Source organism: Lithobates pipiens, unplaced genomic scaffold (genome assembly GCF_037356315.1).
Source record: "Lithobates pipiens isolate NorthernLeopardFrog02 unplaced genomic scaffold, aLitPip1_a1.2 Scaffold_1, whole genome shotgun sequence".
Taxonomy (NCBI): Eukaryota; Metazoa; Chordata; class Amphibia; order Anura; family Ranidae; genus Lithobates; species Lithobates pipiens.
Genome location: NW_027507685.1, coordinates 2316905 through 2344764, shown reverse-complemented (window position 1 = coordinate 2344764; position 27860 = coordinate 2316905). Strand labels below are relative to the sequence as shown.

The following is a 27860-nucleotide window of genomic DNA, read 5'->3' as shown; positions in this document are numbered from 1 at the left end:
GTTGTAGATGGCCTTGTATGTTATGGTTAGAATTTCGAATTTTATACAATGGGGTAGGGGAAGCCAGTGAAGGGATTGGCAGAGATCTGGCCTTATCTGAAAATATCATCCAAATGTCTTTTTTACTCTTTCCAAGACCTCAAAATCTCTAGTTCCCTGGTCTCCTTCTCCCATATTCGTCTCCAGGAATCTCAAGAGCCTCTTACATCCTCTGGAATGCTCTACTCCAATTTTTCCAGTTATTTCCTTCTCTGTCCACCTTTAAACCATCCCTGAAAACAAATCTCTTTAAAAAAACGCTACACCATATCCAACTATAAACTGACCTTTTACCTTCAACCTTTATGCACAGTATATTAATTATATGCATTTTTTAAATGTATGTGCATTCGTTTTATTACAATAGAAAATTCTAAATTGATTTAGCTGTCACGCAAACAGAAAAAGAGATACCCTTGAACAATGTAAAATGGAGTATGCATTTACTTATTGGTCATTTATGCATTTCCTTTTCCCATCTGTATTTCAAAATAAGTACTGTACTAATTTTAGGCTAGGTTTACATATGTGCAGGTGATAAACGCATACATAAATTGCACGCCTTTCCAAACCACAGGCAAAACATGCTGTGCTCTAGCAGTTGTGTGGATGAGCCAGTAATTTTTATTCTCACACATCGGGAAACGTGGTGCATTTTCCTGTGAGAGAAACCATATGGTGCTACAGCACCTTGTGGTTCCATAAAGGGCGTTTTTAAAAAAAAAAGGGACTTTCCCCCCCACATTTCTTGCGGTATAGAAGTCCATTCAGATGACTGGGCTTCTATGCCTGTGCAAACGCACCCACACATATGTGAACCTAGACTCAGAGACATGTCTACAGAAACCAAAAAACACTTGCAATAGTTCAGTGTTGCATTGATTTATACATATAGTATCTCACAAAAGTGAGTACTCCCCTCAAACACACAACCATTAAAGCGGAGTTCCACCAACAAATGGAACTTCTGATTTAAGTGATGGTGACCCCCTGACATGCCACATTTGGCATGTTTTTTGAGGGGGGGGGGGGAGCAGATACTCTCTTTTTAGAGGCACCCAGCTCCCACTTCCACCCAGAGCGCCGGAAGGAAGTTCACCTCTACCTCCCTACAATCTTCTGGGACATGTCACAGGTCCCATAAGATTGCCTGGCCATTCACAGCACAGCTCACGCATGCGCAGTGCGTGCCTGGCTGTGAAGCCACGAATTTGCGTGTCATCCTTGCGCAGGGGCCATGCTAATCTTCTCTGTATCGTTCCAATTTTAGTATATGTGCTGCCGAAGCGAGCTGTGAAGCCATAGCCAGGCGCCCACAGTTACAATGCCGGCACCACAGAAAGGAGGGGGAGAGGAGCAGGGCTTTGTTCAGCTGCATCTCTGGACCGTGGGACAGGCGAGTGTGATTATTAAAAGTCATCAACTACACTTTTTGTAGCTGCTGACTTTTAAATGGGTGGAACTCTGCTTTAATGTCTAAACCGCTGGCAACAAAAAGGTGAGTACACCCCTAAGTGAAAATGTTCAAAACTGGGCCCAAGTAGCCAATTCCCATGGGACTCGTTAGTTACAAGGTCTCAGGTGTGAATGGGGAGCAGGTGTGTTAGATTTGGCGTTATAGCTCTCTCTCTCATACTGGTCACTGGAAGTTCAACATGGCACCTCATGGCAAAGAACTCTCTGAGGATCTGAAAAAAAAAAAAAGAATTGTTGCTCTGCATAAAGATGGCCTAGGCTATAAGAAGATTGCCAAGACCCTGAAACTGAGCTGCAGCACCATGGCCAAGACCATACAGCGATTTAACAGGACAGTTTCCACTCAGAACAGGCTTTGCCATAGTCAACCAAAGAAGTTGAGGTCACGTGCTCAGCACCATATCCAGAGGTTGTCTTTGGGAAATAGAAGTATGAGTGCTGCCAGCATTGCTGCAGAGGTTGAAGGGGAGGGGGGGGGGGGGCAATCTGCCAGTGCTCAGACCATACGCTGCACACTGCATCAAATTGGTCTGCATGGCTGTCTTCCCAAAAGGAAGCCTTTTCTAAAGGTGTTGCACAAGAAAGAGCACAAACAGTTTACGGACAACAAGCAGACTAAGGATATGGATTACTGATACCATGTCCTGTAGTGTGAGGAGACCAAGATGAACTTATTGGGTTCAGATAGTGTCAAGTGTGTGTGGTGGCAACCAGGTGAGAAGTACAAAAACAAGCAAGTGTGTCTTGCCTACAGTCAAGCATGGTGGTGGGAGTAACGAAGAAGGAGAATCTGGACAAATGCACTTCGATACAAACACCTTTATTGCATAAAATGACAAAGGTTCATACAGCAGCAGGGTACATGATGAAATACTGACACGTTTCACACTCTCAATAGTGCTTAATCATAGCTAGTGGTGGTGGGAGTGTCATGGTCTGGGGCTGCATGAGTGCTGCCGGCACTGGAGAGCTACAGGTCATTGAGGGAACCATGAATGCCAACATGTACTGTGACATACTGAAGCAGGGCATGATCCCCTCCCTTCAGAGACTGAGCTACACGGCAATATTCCAACATAAGGACCCCAAACACCTCCAAGACGACCACTGCCTTGATAAAGAAGCTGAGGGTAAAGGTGATGAACTGGCCAAGCATGTCTCCAGAACAAAACCCTATTGATCATCTGTAGGGCATCCTCAAACAGAAGGTGGACGAGCGCAATGCATCTAACATCTACAAGCTCCGTGATGTCATCAAGGAGTGGAAGAGGACACCAGTGGCAACATGCGACACTCAGGTGATCTCACAGCCAAGCCAACAAAAAAAGTGGCGCAAGAAGATCTTGGAGTGACCTCGCCAGTCTCCAGACCTTACCTTGTGGCATCCTCAAATGGAAGTTGGAGGAGCGCAAGGTCTCTAACATCCATCAGCTCTGTGATGTTGTAATGGAGGAGTGGAAGAGGAGTCCAATGGCAACCTGTGAAGCTCTGGGGAACTCCATGCACAAGAGGGTTGAAGTGGTTGTAAACTAACTAAAAAAAAAAAAAACCTGCAAGACAAAATCATAATGAGCGAGTATGAATAGCATACTAGCTCATTATGAATTACCTTAGATTGAAGCCCCCGCAGCGGTCCTCGTACACCGTTCCGGGCGGCAACATCGCTCCCGGACTTACCTCCGGGTATTGTGGGCTCCGGCACTGTGAGTCGCCGGTAATGGCACACTAACTAAAGCAACATCATTTACATGCCATTGCTTCAGTGCGCATGTGGCGATGATGTCAGCACATGCAGATACAGTGGATATCTCCTAAACCGTGCAGGTTTAAGCCCTTGGACAATGTCCGATAGGACCGTGTTGTCGGATAATCCGACTGTGTGTGGGCTCCATCGGACTGTTTCCGTCTGAGTATCCGACGGACCAAGTTTTCCAGCTGGGCTATAACATTTTCCGACAACATGATCCGATCGGACTTTGTCCGATTGTGTGTAGAGAATTCCGATCGAACAAAGTGCCACGCATGCTCAGATCAAATTCCTAGACCAAAGCTATTGGCTACTAGCCTGAACGTAGTCGCGTCCTAACTAAATAACGTCATCACGTTAAGTACGATCGGATTTTCTGACAACTTTGTCCGACTGTGTGTGTGCGCAACAGTTTCGGGCAGAATCCGTCGGATTTGGTTGTCGGAATGTCCGACCGTGTGTACAAGGGCTAAGAGATATCCGGGGTAGCTACAGGTAAGCCTCATTATAGGCTTACCTGTAGTAAAAAGCGATTGTAAAGGGTTTACAATCACTTTAAGGCAGTGCTGGGAAAATAAATGGCGGCCACACAAAATATTGACACTTTGGGCCCAATTTGGAAATTTTCAATTAGGGGTGTACTCACTTTTGTTGCCAGCGGTTTAGACATTAATGGCTGTGTGTTGAGTTATTTTCAGGGGGCAGCAAATTTACACTGTAAGGCTCCATGCACACTGGAGCTGATAAACTGCAGTTTATTGGAGTTTGGGCGTTTTTTGTAAAAGCCCATAAACTCCACTCTATGTTAGCCTATGTGTCCATGCACACATGGACGTTTTTAAGCTTTAGGCTGCATTCACACCTGAGCGTAGCGTTTTAAAGCATTTTTCCCGCGATTTGCGCGTTACCGCGATTCGCGGCGTTTTTTGCCGCGTTTTGTCGCGAATTTGTGCAGGGCAAAAGGTCACCAATGTTAAAAGAAGAAAAACGCCCAAATTAGCCCGATTCGCGCGACAAAAAAGGGTCCGGAACTTGTTTGAGCTTCAGGCGTAGGGCTTCAGGCGACTTGGAGTGGAGATGTGAACCATCTCCATTGAGAATAATGGATTTTTTCCCCTCCAGCGTTTTGTAGCTTCAGGCGTCAAGCTACAAAACGCTCAGGTGTGAATGGGGTCCAAATGAGCAGTGGAGTTTATGGGCTTTTTTCTGAACGCCAGAAATTCGCGTTCAAAGTGCCGTTTTTCACCGCCAAAAAACTGTGCCGTTTTTCACCGCTGATAAACGCTTATAAATGCTCATAAAACGCGCGTTAATTAGTGTTCGGCATTCTATTTCTTCAATGCATTGTGGGAGTTGGGAATGTACTGTGGGATTTTTTGGAGTGTCCTCTGTGTATTTTTATTGAAAACGCCCATAAACGCTCATAAACGCTCATAAACGCTCATAAACGCTCATAAACGCTCATAAACGCTAGTACAAAACGCTGTTAAAAGCAAGTTTTTCAACCAGCGTTTTCTGCCAGCAATCTGGCGTCCAGAAAAAGCTTTTTTGAGCTTCAGTGTGCATGGAGCCTTATACAAGCTGTACACTCACTACTTTATATTGTAGCAAAGTCTAATCTCTTCAGTGTTTAACCACTACAATACCGGGCACTTTCACCCCCTTCCTTCCCAGCCCAATTTTCAGCTTTCAGCGCTCTAGCGCTTTCAGTGACAATTGCGCGGTCATGCTACACTGTACCCAAATGAAATTGTTATCATTTTGTTCGCACAAATAGAGCTTTATTTTGGTGTTATTTATTCACGACTACGTTTTTTTTTTTTGCGATATAAGCGCAAAAATAGCGGAAATTTGGAAAAAAAAACAATATTTTCTTTTTTCTATTTGAAAAGAAATCCAATAAAATCAAATTTTGTCATAAATTTAAGCCAAAATGTATTCTGCTACATGTTTTTGGTAAAAAAAATTCCGTTAAGTGTATAATAATTGGTTTGTGTGATCACGGACATATGTACGCAAATGATCATGTACATATGTGTGCAGGTGATCACGTACATATGTGTGCAGATAATCATTGGGACATGTGATTTTAGTGGGACATATGTGGGGGACATATTTTTATTATTAGGGACATGTGTTTTTATTATTTGGGGACATGTGTGTTTTGGGGACATGTGTGTTGTGTGTTTACACTACACTGATGATCAGTGAGTAAAAAGCTGTAAAAAGCAGCCCATACTCACTGATCATCAGCCGGCTGCAGCGTTCTGCTCTCCTCTCCTCAGCGGTGACTTCCGTGTGAGGAGAGGAGAGCCGATTGCCTAGCAACCGGCTGTTTGTTTACATCACATGACGGCCGTGATTGGACACGGCCGTCATGTGATCAGGAGGGCCAATCACAGAGCCCTCCTGCCGATCTGAGATGTGCCGTGTCCGGGTGACACGAGCACATCGGGATCGCGCCGTTGCGTGGGCGCGCGCGATCCCGCTACTCCTGAAGGATGTTCCTGAACGTCCTATCAGGAGTAGACGGCTCCCACCCGGCCGTATATATGCATTGGCCGGGTGGGAAGTGGTTAAACAAAAAAAGATATAATAAAATAGTAACAAAAATATGAGGGGTGTACTCACTTTTGTGAGATACTGTATCTCTATATCAAACCACACACAAATACACAATCCATTATATACAAATCTGTAAAGCTGCTTCTTCTAGAAATGGTATTTTTACAACATATTTCCTGTTGTGCTCTTCCCTAGCCTCCCATTGGCCACCCACTCTATGCATGGAAGCTATGCTCACATTAGCTACTTGCTATCCTCCAGGAAGCACTGTATTTGTTTTATTGTAGTAAGCAATGGATCTTTGAGGTTTTAGCCCTGGAACCCTGCTGGTTACTATTACTAAAGAAATTGAGATTTGAAATAGGGATCACAAACTGTGTTATTCCCCAATTATCTTCCTAACACATGGTCAGTCAAGGCCCCTTTAATGTATCCATGGGAGTTATTATTTTCAGCTTTTGTAATCATGTAGAGTAGTTAGAACAGAAGCAGAACATTATGTTGTTCCACTTAATTTGTTAAATAGTATTTCTGTGAAAGGACATACTGTCTCCTTTGTCTAATAAGCTTGTTTGCGTTACTTAATAATGGCCATTTACAATAAAAGAAAAGTTAAAAGTCAACATACATATATACACACACACGTTACTGTCAATGTGTGAAATTTGCCATTGTATAGAACACCTGGGAAATCTACAGGATGCTGAAAATGGGACGTCAAAGTATGAAACGCATCAAAGAGAAGTGCGCGTTTACATTAAAACATATATACTCAACTAGATGGCTGCAGCTGTCCCCCCACCAGCTCTACACCAAGAACTGAGCAAAGACCTTCAGCTGATGACTGACAGTCTGTCCCCTCCAGCGCTCACTGGAGCTCAACAGTACACTAAGAGGCTGAGCCGGCTGCCAGTCAGGCATCTGGGCGGATCCCAACCTTGTTGTCAGATTCCATGTAGAGCCTGGACCAGCTCTGTGAGGTCAGCTGAATATGGGACATAGAAGTGCGATGCTAAGTCTAGGCAATCTAAACAGAAGTGAGTGGGTACCTGTCAAAAATAGGCACCCTCTCTCCCCACCCCATAAAAATGTGGCATTTTTTGAAGAGGAACAGGGGAAGAGGCCTTAAAAGTATAACTTCACCTTTTGTTTGGTAAATGGTTTGTCTCATCCATGTAAACTGATACATCTGGAAGAGAGTTTATTCTTTTTGAAAAAGAACAAACTTATTGGCCAGATCACAGATTAAAATAGAAAAAAAAGAAAGCCTAAAAAATAAGTCTAATGCAACCTTCACATCTAAGCCCTTGTACACACGGTCGGAGATTCCGGCGGAATGTGTCCGATCGGAGCGTTTTGTCGGATATTCCGACTGTGTGTGGTCTGCATCGGACTGTTTCCATCGGAATATCCGTCGGACCAAATTTTCCAACTTGCCGGAAATATTTTCAGACAAACTGCTCCGATTGGACATACTCCGATCATGTGTAGAGAATTCCGATTGGACAAAGTGCCATGCATGCTCAGATCAAATTCCTACATCAAAGCTATTGGCTACTAGCCTGAACGTAGTCCCGTCGTAACGAAATTACGTCATCACGTTCTGAACGATCGGATTTTCCAACAATTTCGTCCGACCGTGTGTATGCAACAGTTTTGGACAAAATCCAACGGATTTGGTTGTCGGAATCACCGAACGTGTGTACAAGGCCTAAGAATTGGTGAGCTGCAATATAATAAATATGTTTGCTTTTGGGTTTAACCACTTCCCACCCGGCCAATGCACATATACGGCCGGGTGGGAGCCGTCTACTTCTGATAGGACGTTCAGGAACGTCCATCAGAAAGAGCGGGATCGCGCGTGCCCGCGCAGCGGCGCGATCCCAATGCGCCCGTGTCACCCAGACACGGCGCATCTCAGATCGGCAGGAGGGCTCTGTGATTGGCCCTCCTGATCACATGACAGCCGTGTCCAATCACAAACAGCCGGTTGCTAGGCAATCGGCTCCTCCTCTCCTCACACAGAAGTCATCGCTGAGGAGAGGAGAGCAGATCGCTGCAGCCGGCTGGTGATCAGTGAGTATGAGCTGTTTTTTACAGCTTTTTACTCACTGATCACCAGTCTAGTGTAAACACAAATCACCACACAGTAAACACACCACACAATGTCCCCACACATGTCCCCAAAACATACATGTCCCCAAATAATAAAAACATGTCCCCCACATATGTCCCACTAAAATCACATGTCCCAATGATTATCTGCACACATATGTACATGATCATTTGCGTACATATGTCCGTGATCACACAAACCAATTATTATACACTTAACGGAATTTTTTTTTACCAAAAACATGTAGCAGAATACATTTTGGCTTAAATTTATGACAAAATTTGATTTTATTGGATTTCTTTTAAAATAGAAAAAAGAAAATATTGTTTTTTTTCTAAATTTCCGCTTTTTTTGCGCTTATATCGCAAAAAATAAAAAATGGAGTCGTGAATAAATACCACCAAAATAAAGCTCTATTTGTGCGAACAAAATGATAAAAATTTCATTTGGGTACAGTGTAGCATGACTGCGCAATTGTCATTGAAAGTGCGAGAGCGCTGAAAGCTGAAAATTGGGCTGGGAAGGAAGGGGGTGAAAGTGCCCGGTATTGAAGTGGTTAAAGAGGAATTAAACCCAGATGGTTTTACGTCTTCTTTGTCTCCCTGCAAAGGTAAGGTGTATGCATCGCATAGTAGCCCATTATGTGTCACTTACCTGACACAGGAGCTAAAGATGTCACCACTGTCCTCTGTAGTACGGAGCGTCCATCTTCTTCTCCGGGTATCGCTGCTCCAGCCACTCACAGCGCCAGAGCAGCGATGACGTCACTCCCATGCATGCGCACGGGAGCTGCCACTAACGGCATATAACGGCGATAGTGTGCCTGTGCGTCGCTGTCTACAACGCACGCACCATAGCGATGCCTGTCTTTTAGTAAATATCTCCTAAACCACGTAGGTTTAGGAGATATTTCTTGGACCTACAGGTAAGCCTTAATCTAGGCTTGCCTGTAGGTCAAAGTGGTTTGTAAGGGTTTACAACCACTTTAATACTGCTTTTACCGGAAAGATGCCTGCAACGACATGTATCATCCCAGTTTTTTTTATCCGGCGATGGGCTTTGTTGTAAAAGTGATCCTAGCGGCTAATTAGCCTCTGCATTGCTCCTTGCAGGCAGTGGAAGGGGGGGACCTTCCTGTATTTTAGAGCAATCACTGCTGCCGCCTTCCTTACCTTGTGCAGGGTGACCGGCCTTGTATCTGCCCCAGACCATAGTGGGTTGGCCTGCTGAGTCCCTCCCAGAGCTCTGCTCTCTGAACAGACGATGTGCAACACAGCAATAAATGTCACTTCTATTTTACAAGGTAATAACTAGACTTGCAATGGAATTTGATGCTCACTGAAGCTTTGAAAAATATATCTAAAATGATCATTTTTGTGCTTAGAGTTCGGCTTTAAACATTTGTATAAATAAAAGCAAAAAAAAAAAAAAAAAAAAAAAAAGCAGCATTATATTCTCTCTGTGGTAAAAGATCAGAATTCATTGTACAAATATTTCTTTGACACAAACAATATTTTTTTCCCCCGTTTTGCCTAGCACATTGTAAATGGGTTTGTAGGTGACGATATGTGAAGGGCGGCAGGCAGGTGCTATGCCATGACAACAGGATACATGAAAAGACTGTTGTTGGAAGAACCGACTAAAAGAACAGAACAGATTCATTTAAAATGTTTCAAATCAACTTTCAAGACAAAAAGCTTCAAAACAGGTAAAATAAAGTACATGTAAAACAAGTATTTTGACGTTGGTATTAAAGTTGAACAGACACCCATGATAATCTACTCCTACCGACTTACTGGAATGCGACATTTCATGAATATATAAAAGTACAATTCCTGAAATAACGCTCTCAGTTTAGCATCGTCTGTCTTGGTGAGAATAGATCCTCCTTATGGTAACAATATACTCAATGGTTGGGGCTGCAATGTAACAAACAAAGCTAAAAAGTCAGCCCTATCCAATGAAAGTTATCCATAACCAGGAGACTTATCACCCAGTCTGGCACAAATTAAAATGGATTGGTATTAATTTTAATGTCTATGTACCAGCAGCTCCCCCCTCCGATTATCCCACGGGGATAAGGATATTGGCCAGGTTGGATTTTTCAAGCCAGCTAAAAATGTGTCTAAACTTAATACATATATTGCGGCAAACCAGTAAAGGATGTTGACAAAGCAATGAGGAAGTGTGTTATTCACAGAATTTACAGGTGAAAAAAAAAAAAGGTAAAAAGCCTAAAGGAGAAAACTAATGCAGTCACCTCACCTTAACCGATTGCCGACCGCCGCCTGTATCGGCAGAATGGCACGGCTGGGCAAAGTAACGTACCCATACGTTACTTTGAATTTCCCGTCTTGAGCACACGCCTGCCGCAAGCTCCGTGACCGTGCCCGCAGGGACTAGGTGTCCACGGGGATACCCACGATCGTGTCACGGAGCTGAAGAACAGGGGAGATACTGATGTAAACACAGCATCTCCCCATTCTGCCTAGTGACAGAACACTGATTGTCTGCTCCCTGTCATCGGGAGCAGCGATCAGTGTCATGTCACTGCTAGCCCATCCCCCAGACAGTTAGAAACACGCCCCCAGGACACACTTAAGCCCTCCCTGGCCCCCTAGTGGTTAACCCCTTCACTGCCAGTGACATTTTTACAGTAATCAATGCAATTTTATAGCATTGATCGCTGTATTAATGCCAATGGTCCCAAAAAAAAAAAAAAAAAAAAATGATTAAATAAAAATGACATAAATCTATCCCCTATTTTGTAGACGCTATAACTTTTGCGCAAACCAATCAATAAACGCTTATTATATAACCAAGAAGGTGAAAAGAGAAAAATAAAAGAAAAAAATGATCATTATTATCATCATTTTTTTCTTTTATTTTTCTTTTTTTATTTTTATTTTTCTTTTTATTTTTTCACCTTCTTGGTTATATATTAACCACTTCCCACCCGGCCAATGTATATATACGGCGGGTGGGAGCCGCCTGCTCCTGATAGGACGTTCAGGAACGTCATTCAGGAGCAGCGGGATCGCGCGCGCGCGCGCCCGCGCAGCGGCGCGATCCCGATGTGCTCGTGTCACCCGGACACGGCACATCTCAGATCGGCAGGAGGGCTCTGTGATTGGCCCTCCTGATCACATGACGGCCGTGTCCAATCACGGCCGTCATGTGATGTAAACAAACAGCCGGTTGCTAGGCAATCGGCTCTCCTCTCCTCACACGGAAGTCACCGCTGAGAAGAGGAGAGCAGAACGCTGCAGCCGGCTGATGATCAGTGAGTATGGGCTGCTTTTCACAGCTTTTTACTCACTGATCATCAGTGTAGTGTAAACACACAACACACCACACAGTGAAAACACAGTCCCCACATATGTCCCCAAAACACACATGTCCCCAAAACATACATGTCCCCAAATAATAAAAACACATGTCCCTAATAATAAAAACATGTCCCCCACATATGTCCCACTAAAATCACATGTCCCAATGATTATCTGCACACATATGTACGTGATCACCTGCACACATATGTACATGATCATTTGCGTACATATGTCCGTGATCACACAAACCAATTATTATACACTTAACGGAATTTTTTTTACCAAAAACATGTAGCAGAATACATTTTGGCTTAAATTTATGACAAAATTTGATTTTATTGGATTTCTTTTCAAATAGAAAAAAGAAAATATTGTTTTTTTCCCAAATTTCCGCTTTTTTTGCGCTTATATCGCAAAAAAAAAAAAACGGAGTCGTGAATAAATAACACCAAAATAAAGCTCTATTTGTGCGAACAAAATGATAACAATTTCATTTGGGTACAGTGTAGCATGACCGCGCAATTGTCACTGAAAGCGCTAGAGCGCTGAAAGCTGAAAATTGGGCTGGGAAGGAAGGGGGTGAAAGTGCCCTGTATTGAAGTGGTTAAGCGTTGAAGTAGCAGCTATTAGGAGAGGAGTTTGAGCGCTGTGGTGATACACTAGAGGGGAGGTCTTTTATGGTGTATCTAGATTTTTAATAAACGCTTATTGCAGTTTTTTTTTTTTTACCAAAAATATGGTCAAAGAATACGTATCAGCCTAAACTGAGGGGAAAAAAAATATATGTTATTTTTATATATTTTTGGGGGATATTTATTATAGCAAAAAGTACAAAAATAATGTGTTTTTTTTTTTCCAAATTTTTGCTGCTTTTTTGTTCATAGCGCAAAAAATAAAAACCACAGAGATGATCAGATACCACCAAAAGAAAGCTCTATTTGTGGGAAAAAGTGGACGCCAATTTTGTTTGGGTGCAACGTCGCACGACCGCGCAATTGTCAGTTAAAGCGACACAGTGCAGAATCACAAAATGTGCTCTGGTGAGGAAGAGGGTAAATCCTTCCGGGGCTGAAGTGGTTAAAATGTTACTAAACCCAGGACCCTGCATTCACTATATCTGGTCTCCCACAGAACATGAAAATGCAGTTATTTTAGTAAATATAGTTGGTTACACATTAAAGCTATGTTGTCACCCTAAGGAAGGATTCCAGACCATGAGAATACAAACTCAAGACCCTGAGGGATCCATTTATAAATAGCTGCATGGTTATTTGTTTGGGGAATCTGGGATATACATTCATTCTGTGTGAATGGGCAAAACCCCAAGAGGCTTTCCTCTACTGGACAAGTCAACTGCTGCCTCCCCACCCAGACCCGGGGTTTCGTATAAAGGTATTTCTGCATTTCTTTTTACAGCCTTTCCTCTGAACAAAAAAGTTGCTGATGGTGTGCCTTAGCTTTTGGATGTGGGGTACCTATGTGTGTTTGAACACACTTTAGATATTAACTATGAGGTAAGCAGACAACTCACAGTTGAAATATATACATTGTCGTACTAGGCAAACAATTTATAATTTTATCAGCCAGTCTGGTGATCCAGGCACCCCTGCCAAACAGCACAGCCAGATCCTGGACCTCCTGTACTGCAAAGAAATCATCTCCAGCCCTCTAACTAAACAAGTGAGGAGCAATGCACTGATGAGGTCATCCTTGTGCTCAGAGTCTTTTACTGCCAGCCCTGTATAAAGCAATAGTGCTGACCCTCCGAATCGGAGTGCATTAGCTGGACACCTACTAAAGTCATCACTAACAAAATGCAAACTTTCTCAATAACAGGCACTGAATATAAAAGGTAGTTACAGTCCAAAAATGTCTAACCCAAAGCCAAGAGCTTGGTCCCTTCATCCCACAATGCAATGTGTGCGCACCCCTTTTGGTGCTCACGTCAGTGCCCCACCTTGTCCAATCAGAGAACACTTTGTATTCCTTCAGTGAATGCAAAGCTTTGTCTGAATTGAACCCATGCCAAGTGGCCAGTCTACTCTGTTTAGAATGCAACAGGGCAGCTGCTCAGCACAGGACCGGGGAGCAAGTATCTAAGAAATCTATTCATAGAAGCTTCCCTGTGCTGCAGTCTTCAGACCAGTCCAAAGATGTCATCAAAATTTCTGACATTCCAAAAAGTTCCTCAATGAGGTTTAACCACTTCAATACAGGGCACTTTCACCCCCTTCCCAGCCCAATTTTCAGCTTTCAGCGCTCTCGCACTTTCAGTGACAATTGCGCAGTCATGCTACGCTGTACCCAAATGAAATTTTTATCATTTTGTTCGCACAAATAGAGCTTTATTTTGGTGGTATTTATTCACGACTCCGTTTATTTTTTGCGATATAAGCGCAAAAAAAGCGGAAATTTGGAAAAAAAAAACAATATTTTCTTTTTTCTATTTTAAAAGAAATCCAATAAAATCTAATTTTGTCATAAATTTAAGCCAAAATGTATTCTGCTACATGTTGGTAAAAAAAATTCCATTAGGTGTATAATAATTGGTTTGTGTGATCACAGACATATGTACGCAAATGATCATGTACATATGTGTGCAGGTGATCACGTACATATGTGTGCAGATAATCATTGGGACATATGTGGGGGACATGTTTTTATTATTAGGGACATGTGTGTTTTGGGGACATATGTGGGGACTGTGTTTGTACTGTGTGGTGTGTTGTGTGGTGACACTAGACTGGTGATCAGCGAGTAAAAAGCTGTAAAAAACAGCTCATACTCACTGATCATCAGCCGGCTGCAGCGATCTGCTCTCCTCTCCTCAGCGATGACTTCTGTGTGAGGAGAGGAGGAGCTGATTGCCTAGCAACTGGCTGTTTGTTTACATCACATGACGGCCGTGATTGGACACGGCCGTCATGTTATCAGGAGGGCCAATCACAGAGCCCTCCTGCCGATCTGAGATGCGCCGTGTCCGGGTGACACGAGCGCATCGGGATCGTGCCGCTGCGCGGGCACGCGCGCGTGATCCCGCTCCTTCTGAAGGACGTTCCTGAACGTCCTATCAGAAGTAGACGGCTCCCACCCGGCCGTATATGTGCATTGGCCGGGTGGGAAGTGGTTAACCACTTCAATACCAGGCACTGATACACCTTCCTGCCCAGACCAATTTTGAGCTTTCAGCGCTGTCGCACGTTAAAGGACAATTGCGCAGTCATGCTACACTGTACCCAAACTAAATTTTTAGCATTTTGTTCCCACAAATAGAGCTTTCTTTTGGTGGTATTTGATCGCCTCTGGGATTTTTATTTTCTGCTAAACAAATAAAAAAAGACCGAAAATCTTGAAAAAAAAATGTTTTTTTTTGTTTCAGTTACAAAACTTTGTAAATAAGTAAGTTTTCTCCTTCACTGATGGGCACTGACGGGGCTGCAGTGACAGGCACTGATAAGATGGCACTGATGGGCACCGATGAGGTGGCACTGATATGCGACACAGATAGACACTGATAGGTGGCACGGATTGGCACGGATGGGCATCATGGATAGGCGGCACGGATTGGCATGGATAGGCGGCACGGATGGGCACTGATAGGCGGCACGGATGGGCACTGATAGGCGGCTAGGATGGGCACTGATAGGCGGCATTATAATTTAAAGTTTTGTAGGGATGGATGCCAATCAGTGCCAAACAATAATGCATGCCAATCAGTGATGCCCATTGTGGGCACTGATTGGCATTCATTATGGGCACTGGCTGGCATCCCTGGTGGTCTAGGGGGCATACCTGGTGCTGGGCATCTCCTGGTGGTGTAGTGGCGTCCCTGGTGGTCCAGTGTGGGCATCCTCGGGGGGCTGTGCTGATAATCGATCAGCACAGACCCCCCCCCGTCAGAGGAGCAGCCGATCAGCTCTCCTCTACTCGCGTCTGACAGACACGAGTGAGGAAAAGCCGATCACCGGCTCTTCCCATTTATACTGCGATCAGCCGTGATTGGACACGGCTGATCACGGGGTAAAGAGTCTCCGTTGGAGACTCTTCACGAGATCGTAGTTGCAGGGTGTCAGAATGACACCCCGCAACAACGATTGCCGCGATGCGCGCCCCCGGGGGCGTGCAGCGGCTTAATATCCTGATCACGTCATATGACGTCCGGTAAGGATATTACAACCACTTTGCCACCGTCATTTTGCTATATGGCGGGGCGGCAAGTGGTTAAACAGACTTTACTAGTGGAAGATGAGAGAACACTCAAATTTAGGGCTGAAACAACTAATCGATTAATCGACAACTAATCGATTATGAAATTAATCAATTATTATTTTCATAATCGATTAATCGGCCAGTAACATAATGGGGTTAAAAAACTAAAATGAGCCCTTTATAATACAAAAAGAGCAAATAATCACTACTGTAAATATTACTCACTGTTCTACAGTAAAAATACAGTAGTGATTATTTGCTTTTTTTCTACTTTAAAGGGCTAATTTTAGTTTTTTTAACCCCCATTATGTTAGTAAACGTCTTAGACCTGGTTCACATCAATGCGTTGGTGCTTTTTGCAGAAATGCACTACAGTTCATTTACATGGTTTCCTATGGGACACGTTCACATCTGAAAGGGTCAGGGACCTTTAAACGCAAAATGGTGCTTTATTGGTTCAATATACTTCAATGGAGAAGCTGCAGAAAAGCATGTAATGCATTTTTGCAGCAATTTGTGTTTTTTAATCTGCCCAAAAAAAAAGGTAAAAATGCAAATTGCAGTAAAATCACGTGCGCAAAAATCAAAACATACAGCAAAAAGCACTGCAGAAACGGATCAAAAGAAAACTGCATAGGTGTGCACCGAGCCTTATGCCGGCCACACAGATCAGTTTTCAGATGAGAATATTCAGACGAAAAATCTTTGTACATTCGCTGAATGAAAGAATTTTGTTTGAAATTTTCACTTGTTTTTAACATTCTGTTTTTAAAATGAATGTAATTTCTGAACGAAAACCACATCCACTGTCTGAAAATTCCCTTGACTAAGAAGTTTTCTATTTCCAAATTTTCCCGTCACTGTGGTTGAAAATGAACATCAATTTGACCCACTTTTTAACCGATTAATCGAAACAATAAATCGGCCAACTAATCGATTATGAAAATAATCTTTAGTTGCAGCCCTACTCAAATTTGATAAAATCATTATGCAATGCTTCAGTGATAGAACTTAAAAAAAAAAAAAAAAAAAACTTCTAGACCATCCGCTAAACCATATCTCCTCTAAATTCACTTTACATATTGTTACATATATATATTCTACTCTCCATATGAAATATTCTACAGGTATTGCCTTGTAACAATTGTCCCCTTAGGTCAACGTGCTTCTCATAAAGCTTCTTCAGCTCCAGTTGAGGATCCAATGAGGAGATCATAGTAACCGCAAAGTGCAAAAAGACTTCCGGGATCAGTGGAGGCGGCAGATACAAAGTGGGGCAATCCCCTGGGGTGGACATTGGGACATGGAGACTGGATCTAAACCGTGGCCAAACCAAAGCTCAATGGGACTAAAAGCTTACATTTTCAGCAATCTTGCCCTAAGAATGCCTGATTGGGTCCTTAATGTCCTTATCTGGCGTAAAATATTTTTCCTCCATTAAACCTACAATTTGTGTATGCTATAACCATGGGTTCCCAATACGGAGCACCTAGAGCATTTGACCATAATCAAATTTGGTCATACTGGCCATATCTGATCCCATAATGATAATAAGTCCCCATAAAGAGTGGAGTGTGCATCTTTGGGACATTTGAGGCAGCTGCTTAAAGCAGGGCTCGACAAACCCCCAGGCGCCAGGTCGCATCTGCGACTAGAATTAGCGACCTGGCGCATCTCTGTGCGACACCGTCCCCCACCCCCCGTCTAGTGCGCGATAGCGTTGGGCCATGCCGGTAATTGAGGCCGCGACTTTGCGGCCTTCTGCAAACCTATCGTTCCTTTTTGAATATGGCGCCCTCTTGTTGTGGCCGCTGGTATGACAAGACAACCACCTATGCTAATGGGGCTTCCCCCGCCTGTTTTCCTTCCCATCTCCTTCCCTTTACTTAGAACCTCCAAACATTATATATTTTTTTTATTCTGACACCCTAGAGAAGAAAATGGCAGTCGTTACTTTCCGTTACAACGTATTTGCACAGCGGTCTTACAAGCGCACTTTTCTTGGGAAAAAAAATCCTTTTTTTAAATTAAAAAAATAAGACAACAGTAAAGTTAGTCCAATTTTTTTTTTATATTGTGAAAGATAATGTTACGCCGAGTAAATTTATACCCAACATGTCACTCTTCAAAATTTCATCTGCTTGTGGAATGGCAACAAATTTTTACCCTTTAAAATCTCCAAAAATTCTACCGGTTGCACGTTTGGAGTTACGGGGCATGTTTAAAATTATTTATTTTTTTCTTATTTTAACTTAAATTTTTTTTAATTTTTTTTACTGTTCTTTTAAAAAAAAAAAAAAAATGGTGTCACTTTTATTCCTTACAAGGAATGTAAAAATCCCTTGTAATAGAAAAAAGCACGACATGTCCTCTTAAATATGAGATCTGGGGTCAAAAAGACCTCAGATCTCATAGTTAAACTAAAATGCATAAAAAAAAAGAAAATTATATTTAATATTATATATATTAGTGTCATTTGAAAAGAATAAAGAAGAATAAAAATGTCCCTTTTTAAAAACTATGGAGACGGGCGGGGGGCCCCATCTTCCCCTCACTGGTCTCCATGTCAGGCCAGGGACTTGGCCACGGTAAGCGTTGACGGGCACCGAAGCGTGGCGGGGGGGGGGGGGGGGGTTTGAGCGTTTTGTCGGTGATTAAAAAAAAAAAAAGAAAACCTGGCCCCTAATTTTTTAGCTGGCTCCTAGATTCCAAGCAAATTTGTCAAGCCCTGGCTTTAAGAAATTATTTTAGGCAGGGTTCTATGTGGCAAGGAGATTTGTGGTACCTGGCTCTGCCTATGTACTTAAACAGAAAGATACAGTATTCTATATGGGGGCCAATGTGATTATGATCAAATACTCTAAGTGCTCAGTATTGGGAACCCATCATTATAGTGTATACAGATCATTCGTTTAATGGAGGAAAGCGATTGTGCACCAGATAAGGACATTAAAGTCCCAATCAGGCATGCTTATGGCAAGATTGCTGAAAAGATAAGCTTTTTGTCCCATTGAGCTTTGGTTAGGCCACGGTTTGGATCCAGTCTCTATGTCCCCAGTGTCCACCCCAGGGGATTGCTCCAATTTGTGACCGCCCCCTTCACTGTTCCAAGAAGTAATTTTTCACTTTGTGGTTACTATTTTCTCCTCACTAAATCATTGACTGGTCTTGAAGAAGCTTTATGAAAAATGTGATATACACCACCGCTCAAAAGGCAGGTCCTGGGAACTCAGAGATAATTGCTCCGGGTGAGAGCCACAGCATGCAGATAATGTGGATAATGACAGGACTCTGGACGGCTGCACTCCAATGCTAAAGCGATGCTTTATTCAAATAATATTTAGGACACAGCAAATGACATCACAGCGAAATATGCTAACAGCTGACGCGTTTCACACTAAGGCTAGTGCTTACTCATAGCTGGTTCACCAGCTATGAGTAAGCACTAGCCTTAGTGTGAAACGCGTCAGCTGTTAGCATCTTTCGCTGTGATGTCATTTGCTGTGTCCTAAATATTATTTGAATAAAGCATCGCTTTAACATTGGAGTGCGGCCGTCTAGAGTTCTGTCATTATGAAAAATGTGTTGAGCTAAGGAGACAACATATGAAGCAATACCTGTACAATACATCATATGTAGAATTAATATGGAATAATAATATGTAAAGTGAATTTAGAGGGGATATGGTTTACCAGATGGTCAAGAAATGTTAGGATCAAGCAGATCCATTTTATTTATTTATTATTATCTCATTTTGTATCAGTAAAGTCCATGTAAACCTCCCGGATTAACTTTTTAGAACATAAGAAAGGTTTGGGATGTGATATATTGGTGGTGGCACCTTATTAAGTTAAAGGAATCTTTCCTCTTCAGCTTGAGTGGCGCTTCCTGTTGGGCTAAGCTGCACTCATGTAAAGATGTGTGAAGTCGGCTCTGTTACTAGCCCAGGTTACATGATGCCCCTCTGGGGTTTGGTGCATCCACTATGAGCTGAGAGGATAGCAGCCCAAAAATCAAGTGAAGCTGAATCTCAGAATAGTGAATCTTCAGAGGACAGCACCAGAGAAGAGGCAAATATTGCAACAGTTTTTTTTGTTTTTGTTTTTAAACAAGCATGGCAATGCAAAAAATTTTTACTCCTTAAAGTGGGGTGCCCCCTAAAAAAAAAAATAAAAAAAAAAAAAAAAAAAAATGTAAAAGTCAGCAGCTACAAATACTGCAGCTGCTGACTTAATAATTGGACACTTACCTGTCCCAGGGTCCAGCGATGCGGGGGAACGAAGCCCCCCTCCCCTCGTTCCCCACTCCACTCGCAGCACTGTGACAGGTCCCAGATGACTGTGCGGCGCGAGGGGAAGTGATGTCACCAGCCCGGGCATTGAAGAAGGCAGACTACGAGGAACCCCCTAGCAACAGGCATTTAGAGGTGAGTAAAAAAAAAAACTTTTTTTTCCAATTATTTATTTTATTTATTTTTTTATGAATTTTAAGCTATTTTTTTTATTTATTTTTTTGGTGGCAACACTACTTTAAGGCTGCTTTCACACTGGGGCGTCGGCAGCAAAGTGGCGTCATTTTTTGCGGAGCTTTCCTGTAGTTTTTGTGGAGGTTTTCGGCCTCTAGAAGGGTGCTTTAAACCCCCGCTTGCGATCGAAAAGGGGTTAAAACGACCTGCAAGCGCTGCAGCGACGCCTTGCCGGCGGTTCGGTGATGCTGCCCATTCATTTCAATAGCAGGGGTGCTTTAGGAGCGGTGTATACACACGGAGACTGCAGGGGAACCGTTTTTCAGGTACTATTCTTAGCCCAAAAGCACCTGAAAAAAGCCTCAGTGTGAAAGGGGTCTAAAGCCTCATACACACGATCGGACTTTGTACAAACTTTTCCGTGGACTTTTGTACAAAGGGCGTGGTCCACAAGTTTGTATTGCATACACACGGCAGGACTTTTTGACAACAAACACGAACGTAGTGACGTCACAACGTACTGACGCCACTTCAAAAGAGGACGTTCAATGACTCCAGCGCCACCTTTGGTCAACTTCTGTATTGTAGTCTGATCTTTTGCATTGGTTCTGAGCATGCGTGTTTGTACCTTGTACAAAAGTCCGATGCTTTTGCGTACACACGGTCGGACTTTGCTCCATCGGACTTTTGTTGCCAGAAAGTTTGTCCGTTCGCACAGCCAACAAAAGTCAGATGAAAACAGAAAAAGTTTGTCCGATGGAGCGTACACATGGATGTTGCTCCAAAACAGCTAATTTGCATGTTTGTTGTCAAAAAGTCCAACCGTGTGTACGGGCCTTAACTGTAACTCAGCTTTAAACCATTGCTTCTGCAAACGGTCACGAATAAATTGGTGATTTTTTTTTTTTTATCACAGTGCTGATGTGTCAGCAGAGACCTGAAAATAAGCAAAGAGTACTGAGAAAGATAACAAGGATATGCCACGTGCACAGAATATTCACAGCCATCGGCAAAATAATGGAAAACACCCTCAGAACTTCAATTCCCGGTTTTAATTCACACGTGACCATTCTTGGTGAAAAGGCCATCTCACCAGGATCTCGCATCAATTCTCTACTAATGCCTTGGTCTTCCAATCACCTATCTCTGCACACCAGTTCTGTAAACTCAAAACTTCTGAAAAAAGTCCACTGTGACTGCAGAAACCTCCTACAGAAAGAGGTCCTCCAAGCCCCACCCCTCATCATCCTAGACTTCGCCAGCCCAGCCCCCAACGCTTCTTTCATCCCAGCTGCAAAGTAATAGCTGCAAAATAAACTGCATCACTGTTCCAAGTATAAAATATTAGAGCTGCTGGACAAAGAAGCGATCTGCAATGCTAGTTACCAATAACACAGGGGAAAAAACAGGTTGGTACAATGGTTAGAAAGGTGATGGGTGATGTTAACATTTACTAAACATTAAAAGAGAAGTATGGGGTTTCGTTTATTTGCAGAATCGTACTTACCTAGCTCCGGTCCGATTCTGCATCTGTCCCCCACCGGCTCTAACACTGAGAACCAAGTGATCAAACACCGCCAATCGCTCAGTTTGCAGAGCTCCCTGAGCAGAGAGCTGGTGACTGTCAGTACAATAGGTAATTAGCTGCGGGGGGGGGGGTGATCTGATGGAGGTGACTTGGGTACAGTTCTTAATTGGAGGTGGAGTAGGTTTCCCTAAATAAGAGAATTTTTAAGGATCACCTAAAGGCGGACAGGGTAGGGGTTGACCTGGGGAAGGGAGTTCTAGAGGATGGGGAGAGGCTCTGGAGAAGTCCTGGGAGGTGAGCATGGGAGGAGATAAAAAGGGAGCTAAAGAGCAGAAGGTCTTGGGGGGGCGGTGAAGAGCTGTATAAAAAGTCATAGGAGGCTGCAGGTGGGGAAGGGAGGGGGCAGGACAAGCAACATCATTCTCACCTAACCAAGAACATGGAAGCAGGTACCTATTTAAAAAAAAAAAAAAAAAAAAAAGTATATACTGTGTTTTGTTTAATTTTTATTCATTAAAGTGTATTTTTTCAAATTATTTTGTATTTTTGCTGCACAAATACCGTGCAAAATAAAATATTGCAACAGTTGCCATTTTATTCTCTAGGGCAGTGATGGCGAACCTTGGCACCCCAGATGTTTTGGAACTACATTTCCCATAATGCTCAGCTACATTGCAGAGTGTATTAGCATCATGGGAAATGTAGTCCCAAAACATCTGGGGTGCCAAGGTTCGCCATCACTGCTCTAGGGTCTCTGCTAAAGCAAATATATAATATTTGGGGGTTATTAGTAATTTGCTAGCAAAAAAAAAAAGATTTTAACTGTTTAACAAAAAGTGCCAGAAAAGGCCTGGTTGGCTAAGTGTCATTTCTGTCTTCTCCTTCAATTCTCTGCCATCAGCCTGAATTACGTATGACACGTTTTCCTGACACCAAGCAAAAAAAATAAAATAAAAAATGGTGACAGAGAAGGGGGCTCCAGCTGATTGACAGCCTCGGCTCTGTTCCTCTGTGCTGTGTAAAGGGGGTGTGTCCCTTCCATCCAATCACCTTGAAGAGCTCTCCTCACTGAACTTGGCAGAGTGTAACTTCAGCTCCCAGACAAGCTTTATAATATAGCACTTTGAATGGATGTAGAAAAGAGAAGACAGCAGAGAAGGTACAACTTATGTAGGAGGATTTGCTTCATCTCTGTGTATCACGTGAGGCCAGTCACTAGACTGGGCACATGGAAGGGTTTACAACTACTTGTAACATGGGGATCCATTTATACAAGAAAAAAAACAAACAAACAGTGACATGAATATGAAAAGCATTCACCCATTCTTGTCTACTTCTAAATGTATGTTGATCAATACAGTGCTTTCCTATGATCGTCAGCTTCATCTAGTGGTCATAATTCAGTATTTCTTGCAATTGAGGCATATCAGGATAAATATCACATTATGGCCACTAGAGGGTGACGAAAATTACAGGAAAATGCTATATTAAGCACAAAACGGTCAGAATTTGCCAGGTGTGGGTGAATGTTTGTCACATTCTTTAAACTTATTTTTTATTTTAAAGCGGAGGTCCACCCTAAAGTGGAGCTTCCGCTCATTGGAACCCTCCCCCCCTCCGGCGCCACAATTGGCACCTTTCAGGGGGGAGGGGGTGCAGGTACCTGTAGAGTACAGGTATCTGCACCCACTTCCGGCATAGATATCTGCAGAATCTACGCCCCTTTCCGAAGGTCCTCCGCTGCCTGCTGGGAAACACACGGATCCCAGAGACAGCGGGGACCATCCTTATTGCGCAGCGCGACTCGCGCATGCGCAGTAGGGAACTGGGAAATGAAGCCGCAAGGCTCCACTTCCTGATTCCCATACCTAAGATGGCGGCGGCAGCACCCGAGAGACGATCGAGAGATCGGCTTCGGGTGCCGACATCGCGGGCGCGCTGGACAGGTAAGTGTCATTATTTTAAAAGTCAGCAGCTGCAGTATTTGTAGCTGCTGGCTTTTAAGAAAAAAAAAAAAAAAAAAAAAACGGTGGACTCCCGCTTTAAACAGCCCCCTATGTGCTACAAATGTAAACATTCACTTCCCTTTGAAGTAGATGGGATATATTTTATTTTCTCTGTGTGCTAATGTACACAATGCATTCCGTACACACAGTTACATAACTGGTAAGTTTGAAAAAAAATAAACAAGTTCATCAAGTCTAACCTGTGTGTGCGCTTTTATGTCAATATTACATTATATATTCCTGTATGTGGTGGTCGTTTATCGAATACTTTTTTGAAATTATCGATGCTCCCAGCTAAAACCAGAGCTTGTGTAAGAGAATTCCACATTCTTAGCGCTCTTACCGTAAAGAACCCTCTACGCCGTTTCCAGTTAAAAATCGGTTTTCCTCTCATTTTAGTGAATGGCCACGTGTCTTTTTAAAAATTCCCTTTCACGGAAAAGCTTTATCACTATTGTGGGGTCACCAGTACGGTATTTGTAAATTTAAAAACGTATCCACTCTCAAGCATCTCTTCTCCAGAGAGAACAAGGCCCCTCCCTCCTGTTCAGTGCCCCCACAGCAAGCACCTTACTATGGGGGCACCCAAACCGAGTCACAGCCCCCAGTGTCCATTCAGGCAGGGAGCCCCACCCCTCTCTATTCTGATTGGCTGAGAATCAATGTCAGTTAGCCAATCAGGAGGGAGAATCTCAGACGGCTGAGACATTCGAGGACATCGCTGGACAGAGAAGGTCTTCAGGTAAGTGTTAGGGGGGCTGAGGGGGGGGGGGGGCGCTGCACACAGAAAGCTTTTTATCTTAATGCACTACCACTTGCCGACCAGCCGCCGTAAATTATACGGCGGACGGTCAGCACATTCCTGCAAATCGCCAAAGCTGTACGGCAGCTCCTTTAAGAGCTATAGGAGGCGTGCGTGCACCTGCTGCACATGGCTGGCGCCCGCAATGGCGGGCACGAGAGCCAGGATGGAGATTTATGTATGCAAAACACACAAGTCCCCATTCTGACAGGAGAGGAGAGGAGAGACAGATCTACTGTTCCTACTAATAAGGAACAGCGATCTGTCTCCTCCTCTAGTCTGTCCCATCCCCCCCTACACTAAGCCTACTTTCACACTGGGGCGGGTGGGCGCCGGCAGTAAAGCGGCGCTATTTTTGGCACCGCTTTACCGTCGTTTTAGCGGCGCTATTGAGCCACTTTGTCAGCGGTTTGGCCGCGCTGCCCATTGTTTTCAAGGGGCACTTTGAATACACCGCTCCTACAGCGCTGCAAAGATGCAGCTTGCAGGACTTTTTTGATCGTCCTGCAAGTGCACCGCTCCAGTGTCAGGAGAAGACACAGGAGAGGCTCTTTACAGGCGCTATTTTTAACGCTGTAGCGACTGCAAAGCGCCTCAGTGTGAAAGTAGCCCTAGAAACACCGAGCAGGGAACACACTAGTGTTAACCCCTTCCCTGCCAGTGACATTTATACAGTAATCCGTGCATTTTTATAGCACTGATCGCTGTATAAGACCCCTTTCACACTGGAGGGTTTTGCAGGCGCTATAGCATTAAAAATAGCGCCTGCTATTTGAAAGGGCTTTCACATTGGAGCGGTGTGCTGGCAGGGTGTCGGAAAAAGTCCTGCCAGCAGCTTCTTTGGAGAGGTGAACTCACCGCTCCTCCACCGCTGCTCCCCATTGAAATCAATGGGGCAGCGCTGTGATACCGCCGGCGTTTTGCGGGTGGATTTAACCCCTTTTTGGGCACTAGCGCGGGGGGGGTTAAAACCGCCCTGCTAGCGGCCGAATAGCGCTGCTAAAATGCCGCTAAAAATGGCGCCGCTTTACCGCTGATGCCTGGGGCAGCTCGGTGTGAAAAGGGGCTAAATGTCAATGGTCCAAAAAAAAAAAAAAAAAGTGTCAAAAGCATCCAATCTGTCGTGATCGGCACAGATTGCCACCATTACTAGTGACTAGGAAGGGGTTAAACATCAGGGGGTGATCAAAGGGTTAAATGTGTGCCTAGCCAGTGTTTTTAATGAAGTGAGGGAGGAGCTTTTACTAGAGGAAGGCATAAAACCATTTCTCTGCTTCGCAGGAACACAGGATCCATGCCTTCCTTACTGACAGAACAGCAATCTGCCTTGTTTACATAGGCAGACCGCCGTTCTGTCTGTTAGGGGCACAACGGATCGTCACCGATCCGTCATGCGAACGGGTTACCCCGCTCGGATCGGCACATGCCGCGCCCCGCGGTCTCGGCCTTAGGAAAGGCCGCGGCTTTGGCCTAGCTCCGAAGCGGCGGCCATATTTCTACACCCAGGCATTTACAATGTGATCGCTCTTATGGAGCGATCACTTGTAAACAAACCGGGGTCACGTCATAACGCCAGATTCTCTCTCCCCGCCCTGTACTAATCTGTACAGTGGAGGAGAGAGATCGGATGGAAGCAGCCATCCCTCAATACTCTGCCAATACCCAGCCGTGCCAATACTCTGCCATAACCAGCCATACCCTACAATACCCTGCAATACCCAGCCAATTTTACAGTGGGGAGATTGTGGATATTATAGTGGGGACTATATGGTGGTGGAATTTTCACAGGTTTTTGCAAATTCAATTATTATTTGCTGATCCGAAAAATGATCCGATCCGTAACTCTGATCCGAGGAACAATCCGATCCGTGAGTTTTTTGATCCGTTGCACCCCTACTGCCTGTGTACTGAGCGGTCAGCAGGCGCCGGCAGATGTGGCGTCAGCAGGGACCCGCTGTTTGGCTCCTTCTGTGTAGAATCGCAGCGTGAGCGAGTTGCGCACCCACGCCCACTACCTGAACGTGCAGGATAACGTACATACACACAGGATCCTGTGCAGCCCGGTCACCTCTATAGGGCAGTCAGCAACTGGTCAAAGTAGAGATAAAGGCATAAAAAAAAAATGTTCTCTTTGGGTAGAGTAAGGGAGGGTTATTACTAGGGATGAGCTCTGGCGTGTTCGCGTGGTCCACGTGCAGAGCCCGCCGGGAAGTCGGCGCAGCGCTAATCACAGGCAGAGAGACATTTCCTGATCTCCACTGCCCCGCATCGGGGCAATGTCCCACTGCCTGTGATTAAAGCGGGAGTTCCGAAGTTTTTTTAAAAGTCTAAAAAGACAAATACTGCAGCTGCTGACTTTTAAAATAAGGACACTTACCCACCCAGCGCGCCTGCGATGTCGGCACCCAAAGCCAATCTCTCAATCAGCTCTCGGGTGCTGCCGCCGCCATCTTGGGTATGGGAATCAGGAAGTGAAGCCTTGCGCAATAAGGATGTCCCCGCTGTCTCTGGGATCCGTGTGTTTCCCAGCAGACAGCGGGGGACCCGCAGGAAGTGGCGTAAATACCCGCAGAATCTGCGGCTATCTATGCCCGGAAGTAGGTGCAAATACCTGTACTATACAGGTATCTGCACCCCCCCTCCCCCCTGAAAGGTGCCAATTGTGGCACCGGAGGGGGGGAGGGTTCCAATGAGCGGAAGTTCCACTTTAGGATGGAACCCCGCTTTTAAAAAAAAAAAAACATGACAGGTGATAACTAAGGATGAGCTCCGGCGTGTTCGCATGGTCCACGTGCAGAGCACGCCAGGAAGCCAGCGGAGAGCTGCGCTAATCACAGGCAGTGAGATATTGCCCCAATGCGTGGCAGCGGAGATCAGGAAGTGTCTCACTGCCTGTGATTAGCGCAGCGCTGCGCCGACTTCCTGGCGGGCTCTGCACGGCGGCCATGCGAACACGTCGGAGCTCATCCTTAGTGATCACCTGTCAGGTTTTTGTTCCCCCCCCCCCCATCTGTGTCCCATTGGTAAGGCTTCCCTTTACTTCCTGTCCCATAGCCAAAACAGGAAGTGCGAGGAAATCTCTCCAAAGTGATGGAATTCCTGGTTGTGTCCCCATTGGAAGATTCCTCCTCTATTCCTGTTCTGGGGACAACCCAAAATGTGGGACTTTCTCTCTCAATAACAGCGATCATCAGCATGCAATAAAAGCTGACAGGGGTTCTGATCACATCCCTGTCAGGTCCTCTTCATGTGCTCAGCCGTAGTAGGGCCCTCCATCCCCTGACAGCACCCCGCCCCCCCCATGACTCCATGCAGCCGGGCTCACCTGGCTCTGCTCCCCCTTTGCCCGGGAACTGATGGACTTCCACCTCCGTCCTCCTTGATAGTAGCAGCCGAGAGGCCTCCTGAGCTGCCATAGTGACCCCGGTCTCTTGCGGGGCACATTGAGAACCATGAGCAGCGCCATGTCCGGGGTCACGGGGTCTGCGTGACAGAGACTGGAGAGTTTCTAGTCCTCCCGCACCATAGAGTAACGAGGCCAAACAGCCCTCCCCGCTGTACGACTTCAGCAATAC

General features: G+C 44.5%; 1 protein-coding gene and 1 pseudogene across 1 annotated transcript in view; both read right to left on the bottom strand.

Moving 5' to 3' along the window:
* Window positions 1–27855, bottom strand: part of ABCB7 (ATP binding cassette subfamily B member 7) — a 162026-nt gene extending 134171 nt beyond the window's left edge. Inside the window, exon 1 of the mRNA XM_077466692.1 lies at window positions 27611–27855. Within this exon, the coding sequence (XP_077322818.1) occupies window positions 27611–27751 (141 nt within the window). The 5' untranslated portion in view covers window positions 27752–27855. The remainder of the gene's footprint in view (window positions 1–27610) is intronic.
* LOC143989631 (U6 spliceosomal RNA) lies at window positions 1244–1331 on the bottom strand (annotated as a pseudogene).
* Window positions 27856–27860: the final 5 nt, after the last annotated feature.